We start from the raw sequence: 12,196 nt of genomic DNA on the forward strand, positions 1-12,196 counted from the left end.
GTAAAGGGTTATACAATTACCATTTGAAAAGAAAAATAAATAAGCCGTGTCAATAAACAAATATAAGAGTAAACTCGGCTACAGTTGAGTGAATCATTTTAATGACTCCTGTTGATGCAGAATAATAAAAAATATAGTGACCAGAGGCCTCAAATGTGGGGAAGTATAAAAATTAACAAGTGACTTGGTATGACAACTTTATTAAATATTTTTTAATATATTGATCACCTATGACTTAACCTTAGTAAACGACCTCATTTATGTTTTCATGAAACTTAAGCTTCATTTTACCTTAAATTGTATAAGTAAATCTCTATAAATATTAACGTTTTGAATAAGAACCCCCACAAAAAAGGATCCCCAACTACGCTTCTGGCATTTCAATATCGAACAAAAAATGTCGAGCAGCGCTAAATGCTACAAAAATCGCTTGGTTCGCACTAAAGCCATGTTTATTGTGTCTATTTTATGTACCTTTCCGTTTTATTTTAGTTGTCATTTTGTGTTTGATACAAAAAAAAAAAAAGATGAAGGAGGGGAGAAATAAAAAATAAACCGACTAAAAGTGATATATGCTGTGCAGATTGCTGTGTGGTTTTTAGTGCACCGCCATTGCAAGCTGGATGTGTTTTATGTTTTGTTTTGCTTGTAAAAAGAGCGCTTTGTGCTTTTATTTTCGCTACTACTGCCGCTCACCTACAACATGCATCAAAGTTGATTGTTGCGAAATTTATTGCATACTATTTGGCCTGTATGGCTGAACATTTATTACGCTTGTTGCACTTCCTGTACAGCCGGGATTCCCCCGGCGTCGCTGTCTCCAACCGTCTGGGCTATTGTTTAGGAACCGTTGAACCATTCAAACAACCATTAAATGTTGCAACTTTTATAAATAATCGACCACTTTCGTTCTAGCCGACATGTGTAGTTCAGCGATCCAAATGAATATTTTTTGCCTCTATCAAATGCTGGCATTACTTAAAATAAAAATGATGAAAAATGATTAAAAACAAAAAAAGAAAGACAACGTCTGTGGAGAACGTTGATTAAAATTTATGAAGGCAAGTTTCATTAAAACTCTTGGCAAGCTCCTGCCAAAAACATTAACGTAAGCCGCACACTTTGCGTGCAGGATGGCTGTAGCAATAAAAATTAAGCTAGCATACATCTGGGCTCCCGTCTGTGTCCCGAATGTAAGTCATTCCATTCCCCGTGTTTTTGGCCTTGTCTCTCCCTGCGTGCGTGTGCTACTCTTATGAAAATTAAAAATTCTTTCAAGGGCCATAAAAAAGAAATATAAACAAATGGACAGGCTGCTGGCTAGCAAAAGAGTTTGTCCGTTGAACAGGTGAATATTTTATGGAAAATGTTATTCAACCGAAGGGGTTTGGCACACAAGTCCAGAATTAAAGCTTCGCAGGACTATCTTCAGTGTATTGTTTAAATTTAAATGATTGCTTGTCCAATACAATTAAGTTTGAAAATTAGAATTTGGAAAACCTTTAGTTATCCTTTAAACTATTTAATCAAATTATATGGCTATATTTAATTAAGAGAATAAGAATATAAGTAAAAGTTTGAGAGCGGTATAATCAAAATTTTCAAATTACGATTCTTCTTGAGAGTTTTTCGAGAATAAAATAAAAAGTTTAAATACTTTCAATTTAGAACACCTTTTCAAATCTAAAATTAGAAAAGTTTTAAGCGATTTCGTAAGCTATTAAGAGCCACAATAGTTTCAAGCACCAGAGTTTGATCCGTTTTAACAGGAAGAAAACTAAAAGACACGTTGACAAAGGAAAAAGGGCGCTAGAGAGCCAAAGTCCCAAGCAATTCTTCCACCTATTTATGTGGCCGCTGTAAATGTGGCAAGACATTGGTTGCGGGTTAGTTTGGACGTGGCACACATGTGGCACGCCACACAGCTGCACTTCCGCTAGCGCAGTCATTTTCATATTCTGCAACTTCCGCCGCTCGCACATTTACACTCACAAAGCCAAAAGCCCCACGAAACGCACACGCTAACACTTTGGCTACCAAGGACCTGGGTCCTTCGACTTTGGCTTCAGCTTCAGCTTCGGCTTCAAACGCTTGGCTGCACGCCCAAATGGGATTATTAATTTAATTATGCTTTAATTTAAGTAGTCCTCGTTGTCGTCGTTACAAAGTGACATTTATGGGGCGGCTGGCTGGCTTTCTTCTTCCCCATCTCCACCGCCCAAGTTCATTCACATAAAAGTGTGCAAAGTTTCAATTTTGGTAATGCAAGTGACGACGACTTATCGTCAACCGAAAAGAAACTCAACTGACCCCTCCTCTACCCGCATCCTTACACTCGAGGAGTGAAGGACATGCCCCCGCTGGGAGAAAGCCGTTCTAGTCATGCACATTTTGGCAATTACTGTCTCATTTTCAACAAAAGTGACTGTCAACTCTTTCGAGCAGGAGCAAATGACAAGGAGAAGCTCATAATTTAAGCATTAAACTTTTCCCGAAATGCTTTCAAGTTGACTTGCCTTAACTACAGTTTTACGGCTCAAGTAAATAATTGCGTGCAGACCCCATTTTCCATTTCCCTCAGCCATTTCCTCCCGGGCCACAGGTTGGTCACGTCAAGTGGCAAGGCGATTGTAATGATGGAGCCCAGCAATTAAAGAGTTGGAGCCCAGGTCGCAGGTCGAGGGGCCATCATCCTAGCAGCTGCTGCCCTATTTTTTTTTGGGGGGGAGGGAGGGGTGTGTAGCTGCCACGTGTAAGTTTCGAACAAAAGAAGGCATAAAAATGTCATATAAAAAATAAGACGATGTTGCAAGCTGAGCACTCGGCTATATTCGAGTCAAGCAGCCCGGAGTTGCTTTTAAGTTTTCGAAATTAAGGTTAACCTGCTGAGTTATATGGCCTCTATTCGCTGTTTTACGCCCCGGTAATCCTGCGAGCAATCCAACTCAATATTCAGCTAGTTAAAACTTAAGTATCCACTTGAGGAAAGTTGTGTTTAATTTTAACTAGGCTTTTATTATCATGTTTGCTTATATTTTACAAGATCTGGTTCTTGATATTCACTTAAAGGAATGTGTCGGGGCTAAGAGGGGTATTAATTGTGCGCATTTTTATACCCTTGCAGAGGGTATTATAATTTCAGTCAAAAGTTTGCAACGCAGTGAAGGAGACATTTCCGACCCTATAAAGTATATATATTCTTGATCAGCATCACCAGGAGAGTCGATCTAGCCATGTCCGTCTGTCCGTCTGTCCGTCCGTCCGTTTCTACGCAAACTAGTCCCTCAGTTTTAAAGCTATCTGCTTGAAACTTTCCCAAAAGTTGTCTTTCTATTGCAGGTAGTATATAAGTCGGAACGAGCCGGATCGGGCCACTATATCATATAGCTGCCATATAACTGAACGATCGGAAATGCCATAACTTTGGTGTTTTTAAAGTTAGGAAGTTGGGATTTCCTATGAGTTTTATTTTTGGCCAATTAATCCGACCTACCGAATTTCATAAGGATCGGACGACTATATCCTATAGCCGCCATATAATTGATTGATCGGAAATGCCATAACTTTGGTATTTGTAAAGTTATCAAGTTGGGATTTTCTATGGGTTTTATTTTTGGCCAATCAATCCGACCTACCAAATTTCATAAGGATCGGCCGACTATATCCTATAGCTGCCATATAACTGAACGATTGGAAATGCCATAACTTTGGTGTTTTTAAAGTTAGGAAGTTAGGACTTTTTATGAGTATTAAGAATATATGAATATATGAATAATTTTGAAGAATATAATTTACAGAATATTCTGCAAGGGTATATCAACTTCGGCTCCGTCCGAAGTTAGCTTTCCTTTCTTGTAAAAGTTGAAAATTGGTAAAGACTAGTTTAAGTTATGTTATTGTGTATTGTTGAGGACATAAAGGGATATTATATATCCAATAGTACCCAATGCAGGACAATTGAAATCAAATATCCATACCCAAAATACGCATTCAATTCTGTCAAATACAATTTCTAGTGCACCTGCTCAAGCAAAGGAAACCATTATCCTTTGAATTGCTCCCAGACAGACCCTTCGTTGACACTTCCATTCAGTTGAGTTCATCTGCTCACACACACAGCCCATTAAGACAATTGGCTCTGGCGAAACCAATTTCTGATAAGCCTCTTTTGCTTAAAAGCCAAATTATGATATTTGAAAAAGCCCAACATTTTTCTGTTACTCCTTTCCTTTTACTTTTTGCCAATGAGTGTGTTCCCAACCCCGAGAAAGTAATTTCCCCAGACGCTGCGCCAGAACCTTTTCAGCAAAAAAAAAAAAGGAAAGCGTAAGGGAAACAGGGAAAAACCGTGGTCACTACGGCAAAGGTTTTTTTTATTCCTTCCGTTATGCTTTTTATTGAACAAAAGCCCAGAGGGACTATTTGGCGAAATAAAAATAAAGGTATAATACTCAATAATATTGTCGCTGGTCGTTGCCCGCTTTATTCTATTGGAAGCATACCCGTTCTCGGCTCGAAGGACTAAATTAACTACCAACTGCCAAAGAGTATGAAAATGACCCACGAGGTAATTTTAAATAAATTATTTATAAATGTATTTGTGCACTGAAGTGCGACCGCTGTCATTTGCCTTTGCCATACGCTGAAGAGGAAAATGTTGAAGTCCAAAGGAACTTAATAAACCAGGGAATTCAGAATAATAATTCTGGGTAGGAATTATTCTTACTTTAAGAAAATGTCGTTATAATAAATCTACCAGACAAGCGTAATTTTGGAGATTTTTTTATGCCTTGAAAAAAGACCAGATTAAGAGTATTTTATAAATATCGTTCATATTTAACTGCTTTGTTTTGATTTTGTATGTTCTGTTTTAGAAATATATGCCTGGTTAAATAGTAAAAGAATTTTAAAGATTTTTTTGACGTTTTCTAAATGCGTTTCTAATATTTTATTATATCTAAAGACTTTTCTTTGGCCATTCCTTAACATTTCTTTGCGAAATTCGGACCAACCCGAGGGCTGGTAGTAAAGAGGAGTGTATAATAATCACATTAATATATCCAGCTAAGGCGATTGGGTGTACGACAAAGGAATGAGGGAACGTCGCCATAAGGTCCTTCGGGCTCTCGAGACGGTTTTATTAAAATAATAAAGTTCTAATTTAATTATGGCGCGAACAAAATGAAGTACGACTGCCGAGTTACTTTTCATTTGATAACTCACGTACCCCCGCCACCGAGGACCACGCCCACATTATCCACCGCCCACCTTGTGTCCCTGCAGGCTCTAATTAGCAGGCGGCGGCCGTATAACCGAAAAATCAACGCGCTCTGGGAAAAAGGACTTGGGGGTAAGGAGTACAATAAAGGACCATAAAGTGCTAATTGAATAAAACGGCACATGACTTGCATAACTTATTATGTGAAATATATATTCTCGCCACTCGGTTTGGCGTCATTGGGAATGCAGACCCAGGATCCAGGATCCAGAACCCAGGACCCTGGGATCTCCCACAATAGAGCAAAGCAAACCCGTCCGAGCCTCACCTCAGGCGAAATATTTATTTTCATAAATTTAAAGCGCGCTTTAAGGCAGCCGACGGGGGGATGCCAACAGGGGAGTGGGGGGGATGGACGTTTAGGGCACCCAAAAGGATATTTAGCTGGCGGAAATACTTTTACGTTTCGTTTAACGCGGCAAAGATGGTGCCAGTCTGGTCGGACCCTCCTCCCCCCTTGAACATTCCACACCTTTTGAGGGAAAAAGAAAAAGTTACTCGGCCCACGTAAAACTAATTTAACCCGCAAAAACCTTCTACTTCTACTTCTACTCCGGCGTCCACAAGCGAACACGGCGGCCACTTTGGTTCGTGTTGCGCTAAATTAGTCGACCTCCACATCCGTGAAAAGCGAGCAAAAAATAACAGAATCCAACAAATAAGCCCGGACTATGTTTGCATGGAGTCTCATCGTTGAAGCGGTAAAAATAATTTCACCTTGGGGAAATACATGTAACAGTTTTTAATTTGCATCGCTGTAGGCCAACAAAAGGCGATGGATAGTTTGGTCAGCGTTTGCAATTGCAAATGGAGGAGTCGGTGGAAAGCTAAGCCAATCTATTTCGCTTGAATGGTATATTAGAAGCCATTTGAGAAGTCGTAACTACTTTGACGATGGGAATAACTTTTATTTTATTCATTGAAAAACTAGTTCCAATTATTAACTATTCGTTTTTTAATTCTATAACTCATAATATTACATATGCGACTTAAACATTTAATATAAATTCTCACAGGCCTTTTCTTTTGGCAGTATTTTAAATGGTTAAACATTGTTTATTATTCATTAAAGCAATAATTACCAATTTAATTAACTTTTCATAGTATAATCTTTTAAACTTGTATTTTTAACATATTTATAAGCTTCCAATTACAAATATAATTCAAAAAACTTTTTCCTAACAGGACATGCACTTTACAAAATGAATACCATCAATGAATATGTTTATGTTTTCGGACCTTTTTTATCTACTGCCGAGATAATCTCTTTGAACATGTCCTTTGAACAGCATACACCATAAAAAAGAACCCTAGTTAATCTCAGGGCATTTGAAAGTCAGTCGCTGCATGGGAAGGACATTCCAGGGAGCACACTCAATTGTTTGGCAGGCTGTCATTACGCGTAAGCGACCATTTCATTAGCATTGCGGCGCCAGAGGCCCGATTCTGGAACCCAGAGCCTGCGAGGACATCGCGTAATGTTTTTGTTAACGTCGTTGTTGTTTCCTTGCCATGCCCAACACGTTCCAATTGTTAAGGCCCAGCTAGGTGGATGGCCTGCTGGAAAACATTTGTCCGATCATCGCGTCCCGGCAATTGAAATAATGCCCCTCCGGCTCACTCCGCGATTTTCTAAAGGCCCCAACCCCAGTCCCCCCGCTTTCCATTCGATTCGGTTGTCAACGTGACCATTATTGATGTCGTTTTAAAAGGCACTCTTTAATGCATATTTATGTCAATATTAATGTCAATATTTGAGCCTCTAATGACCAGCGGCCCTGGCCTCTGCAGATGGCAGCTTTTGTGTTAGTTTTGCCCACTTTGCCCCCGTTTGATGTGACACAGATCGGCGATAACGATGCGACCTGACATTGAACATATAATTATCAAATGCTGCCAATGCTGCGACGCCTGATTAAAGGACCCGGCGACATTTTGTTGACATTCGGAAAGTTTCTGAAAGCTGAAAAAGGTCCGTCTCCCCCACCTGCAATTCAAAGGACGAACTTTGCTCGGGTAAGAGTAGGTAGATGGCAGCCCTGCTACCTGACAAAAGTCAAACGTTAACTAAGCGCCCAAAAACTTGCGACACAAAGTGCGTCGAAGCGTAAGTAAACTCCTAAGAAATTCAAATGAGCGTAAGGAAAAAAGCAGATGGAAAAAATAATAAAGATGAAACCCGCTCGAAAAGGTAACAGACACAGTCTGCGACTACAGTTTTAATAAATGAAGTCTTTGGTCCATTGAAGTTGCCGAGCGGACATAATGTAACATAATGCATAGCAGATGGAAGATAATCAAAGTCTACTTCTATACCTAGCTTACAAAAGTAGAAATCTAATATTTGTATACAGAAATTATTGTTTAAATGCATCACAGGCTTTGAATACCCTATTAGTCTTTTGATTTTTGAAATTAAACAGCCAATAACATATATATAAAGCTAGTCAGTTTTATATTTCCTTTTGTTTGAGCTTATTTTAATTAGGTATTTAAAATGAGTTACATAGAACAGTGAACCAAATTGGTTTAAATTGGTTAAAATTGGTTTAAGTGTTGACATTGGGCATCGAATATCACGTTTGAATTTACGTAGCTGAAGACTCTTAAATAGTAAGGAAAAGTATATATATATTTAGTCCTTTTTAATTTGGTAATTCGTTCATATGTTACTTGGAGACTTAGATGAAAGTATTTCAATAAAACTTACTCACTAAATTGTACTTACCGTCCTTGAGTGAGTAGCGCGGATTGGTCATATCAACCTTTGTCTGATTCTTAATCCAGTAAATGTTGGGCGTGGGATTGCCGATGGCTTTGCATGTCATGAGGACCGTGTGACCCACTTCAATGACGCGAGTGCCTGGACCCTGGGTTATAATCGGAAAGCCTGAGGGTGTTTTTTCGCCTGCAACGGAGAGAAAGTCGCGAATAACAAAGGGTTAAAAATTATTATGTTGCGAAATACAAGTAGCAGGCGAAAAATGTTCATATGCCAGTTTAAGGAGGTGCCGGGGGTCTAGGAGTTTTGGACAAACAATATGGCGTTGCACACACAAACACACCAGAGCAAAGTATTGTTTTACACGACTCTTTTATACGTACGGAAGTTGCCGTTTTCTGCTATTTTTTTTATACACATATTTTTGTGTGTGAAAGCTTGGCTGCGTCGTCAGTTGCTTTTGTTGGCGCTTTCTACGCCATTTTGTAAGTCAAACAATGGCGTTCCCGCACTCCCACACCCGCACACACACGCACACGCACACACGCAGTATATGCATATAAGTATTTGTGTGAGGTCAGCATTTACCCCTACTCCGGGTGACATTTCCTTTGTTGCAACGCGAGCCAGCTTTAAGGGAATTTCAGTTCAGTTCTGTTCCGTTTTCTTCCCTTCCCCTATTGCGAAACCTTGTCCCTTTTTTGCGACAAGCTTAAAGAAAACTCTCGCGGTGGCTGTCAAGTGGCCCCGGCTGCGACTGTCATCTGCCCTCCCAACTGCATCTTTCAAATGAACAAAGCTCATTTACATTTTCCAATTAAATCCGTCGGCGGCCATGGCAATTGGCAAAAACGGAGCACAAGGAGAGGCACCGAGGATGAGGATGAGGATGACGATGAGGATCAGGATGTGGATGCAGATGAGGAGCCAGTGGAAGTGGATGCGGATGATTCCAACTGCCATCGTTGCCGGCAGCAGCTGCCATTGCATTCCATCTGCCGACTGTTGCCGACGGATCTGTTACTCTATGCGAAAGAGTTATAATGACTAAAGGTTTTCGGTCTATTTTTAAAATTTATACTCCCCCAAACATCGATATTTATTTCAATTCAGAAGTATATTAGTAAAATGGCAACCAAAATTCTTTTTTAAAATATAAAAATGTATTGTAGTCATGTATGTAGTACATGTAGTCATCTCATTAAACTTGTATAAAATACCCAGTATTGACAACCATTAAATAGAGCATCAATAGATTTAGTCTATGGATAAGTACCCTCAAAAGGACTGAGAAAAACTTGAATAACAGATATAAATGATTTAGATTCATAATTTCTCTGTCATCTCAAAATAGGTAGTATAGTTTTTGGGCAAGAGTATATGCCCGTTGCTGCTGCCCCTTTGACTTTTCTAAGCCAGTTTTTTGGCATTTACTGAAACATTTAACAGCGACAAAGTCCACAATAAACGGGCGCCCAGAAGTTAGTTGCAGTCGGTTGTTTTTTGCTCTGGCCTGTCCCTGTTAACTGCTGCATCCCTTGGTTCCTCTGCATTCCCCGAATATTCTGCCAAAATGTCTTGCTTCTCACTTAGTTGTGCGGAGCTCTTGCTCCTTCTGGTGGAATCCTGATGCAGGATTCGGGCCCTCTGCGTTTGCGTGTTTGTGTGTTTCCAGCGTGAAATTAAAATTTTAACACAGAGGCAAAAAATGCGGTTGAATGTGAATATGTATATGCTTTGCACAAAGGCATAAAATGCAAAACTACAGTACCAAAAAGAATAAACAACAGCGGCATTGATGTTGACATTTGACGTTGCCGTCATCATCATCATCATCATCCACACATCGTGTCCCAATGTCCTTCCGCACTTTCGTCCCAATGTCCTTCCTCTCAGCCCTTTATCCCATATTGTCTGTTGCCATTTTCAGTCATTTTCACATCACCCCTTCCGATCCCTTCCCGCCGTTTGTTTCGTTGCTTTATTTATTATTGCAGTGTCACTTCTTCGCAAATGCATAACGAAACAAACACACACGGCGACGAAACAAAAAAATAAAGGCACAAATGGAAAATAATGAAACTGGGCCAAAATTAACAAATAAAACTTCAACATTTCTATTAAACAATGTAGAAAACTGCATTCTATTTGACTAACAAATATGCATGACTGCATACAGCGACAAAACTCCGACTAAGCGTATACCAATGAACAAAAAAACTAAAGGGATAAATCCTCTTTGGAAATGGTTCCGTTTTGCCAATGGTTGAGCGAAGAATACTGAATGTTTGTATATGATAGAACTCTGAAAAGCCAATCAGAGTTGCACCAATTTGGGAAAAGCTTGAATTCTTTTTTCTAATGGTTTTCAAAATAAGAGAAGTACAAGAGTTTAGTTCACCAATTTTTGAGAGAATATTTGTTTATGGAACTAAGATAGGAATCTGTAAATTGATGTGGATTAATGGAAAGGTTTACATAAATAAACTCGTATGATTTAAATGTATACAGAAATATACAAACGAATTTAAGGTTAAAGAGACCTCTAACTGGCTTTCCTTTTGATTAGCACACTATACTCGTACAAACACAAATTCAGCATAGATAGCCCTGCTTTCGACAGGCTATAATGCAATTTCATGGGACGTTCCACCCGCTGCAAAACACTTTGAAAACCTTTCATTATGTGACAAAAATTGCACAGCCTGTTCTCGCAACTGACGACAAGTGCCACACGAAATATCCACAACAACAGTTCACACTTAACACTGAAGCTGCCGTACGTTGTTCGCCAGTTGTGCGAACGGAAATTTTTGGGTAAAATGCCATGGAAAAGCTGGCCAACACTTAATTTACAGCATTAGAGCGAACCGAGCAGAGGCAAAAATGTGTTGCACGAGAATGCCCATGGCCCAAAAATATAGAACGCATGGTTGGGCAGCAATATGTATGTGCAAGGCGGCAGTGCGTGGCCAAAAACTGATGAAGGCAGGCAGGCAGTTTTGTTGGGATTTATTAAAAAACCAAAAGCAGCAGCAGCAGCAACATCATCACACCATCGAATTCGTTTGACATTTTCATGCATTTCAATTAAGCTGTCGTCTGAGTGTGAAAATGTACAAGGCTAAATGGTTGAATAATTCCGAAGTTGGGGGGCTGAACAACACATAAAGACTGACTAGACGGCAGCACCACCACCAACACCACCGCCACCTTGTTAATCTCGGCGACAGATTTTAATGAATTAGCTAATAAAAAGGACGAAAGGACCTCATGGTTTCCTTTCATATGGAGTACGTAACGCGTATGTCTTGGAAACGATAAACATCATTAGTCGGCACAAAGAGCTTTATTTGCATCTCGTCTGCTTTTAGGTGCCACTGACCCCCCGCGAGGATGAATGGAATCCGACGTGATTCAGGTTTTCGCCTTATCGAGTCCATTTCAAAAGGCACATTTTCACGCCGTGTTTTTTTTCCACCTCTTTTGTCTATGGTCAAAGAGATGGAAAATATGTTGTTTACCGGCTGAAGCAAGACACGTTGGATGAATGTCACTCAAACCAGGTGTTGGGCATGGGCAAACATTTTCGGAGCGAAGTGCTTTAAGCAAACTCCACTTTTTGGCTTTAAAGTCACCGACGATTTCGCACAGCGACACAACGACGAACGCCTGGTCACAAGGCATAAATTTGCATATTTTAATTATTCATGCATTTTTAAGATTGATAAGGAATGTTGTGGCCGAGCGGTGGGTCGTCGTCGTCGTCTGTCCAAGGATTTTTGTAGCCCCTTTGCCCGAGGCTAGTTAAAACACCATTTTCCATTGGTCAGCAGAAGCAGCAGATCCGGAAAATTTAGACCCCACCCTGAATGACACAAAGTGTGAACTGGCATGGCAAAAGAGTTGGAAATATGATTAAATTGTAGCAAAATAAAGTTTATATATTTTGATTATTCTTCAAATTCACAAGGTTAGAATTTGAACTAACAAAATGTTGAGCACAGTAAGTAAATAGTTTTAAAAGGCTTTATTTAGTGGCTTGGATGTGCTACGACCTGTAGTATATTGTTCGTATTTAATTTTCAAAGCAAATATTTTTTGATATTGTAAAAACTTAAATTGGTTCTGGTTTTTCAAATTGGGAAATGTAAATAGCTGCCCTTAAAATGCTAGTAACTCTAACAATACAAAAT

General features: G+C 39.5%; 1 protein-coding gene across 6 annotated transcripts in view; it reads right to left on the reverse strand.

Moving 5' to 3' along the window:
• LOC108049170 (tyrosine-protein phosphatase Lar) overlaps positions 1 to 12,196 on the reverse strand; it is a 123,671-nt gene that overhangs the window by 25,446 nt on the left and 86,029 nt on the right. For all 6 annotated transcript variants that reach the window (XM_044459533.1, XM_044459534.1, XM_044459537.1 and 3 more), the window contains exon 6: positions 8,007 to 8,186. In XM_044459533.1, coding sequence (XP_044315468.1) covers positions 8,007 to 8,186 — 180 coding nt within the window. The remainder of the gene's footprint in view (positions 1 to 8,006; positions 8,187 to 12,196) is intronic.

This window comes from Drosophila rhopaloa, unplaced genomic scaffold, assembly GCF_018152115.1.
Source record: "Drosophila rhopaloa isolate 14029-0021.01 unplaced genomic scaffold, ASM1815211v1 contig_2, whole genome shotgun sequence".
In the NCBI taxonomy this organism is placed as follows: Eukaryota; Metazoa; Arthropoda; class Insecta; order Diptera; family Drosophilidae; genus Drosophila; species Drosophila rhopaloa.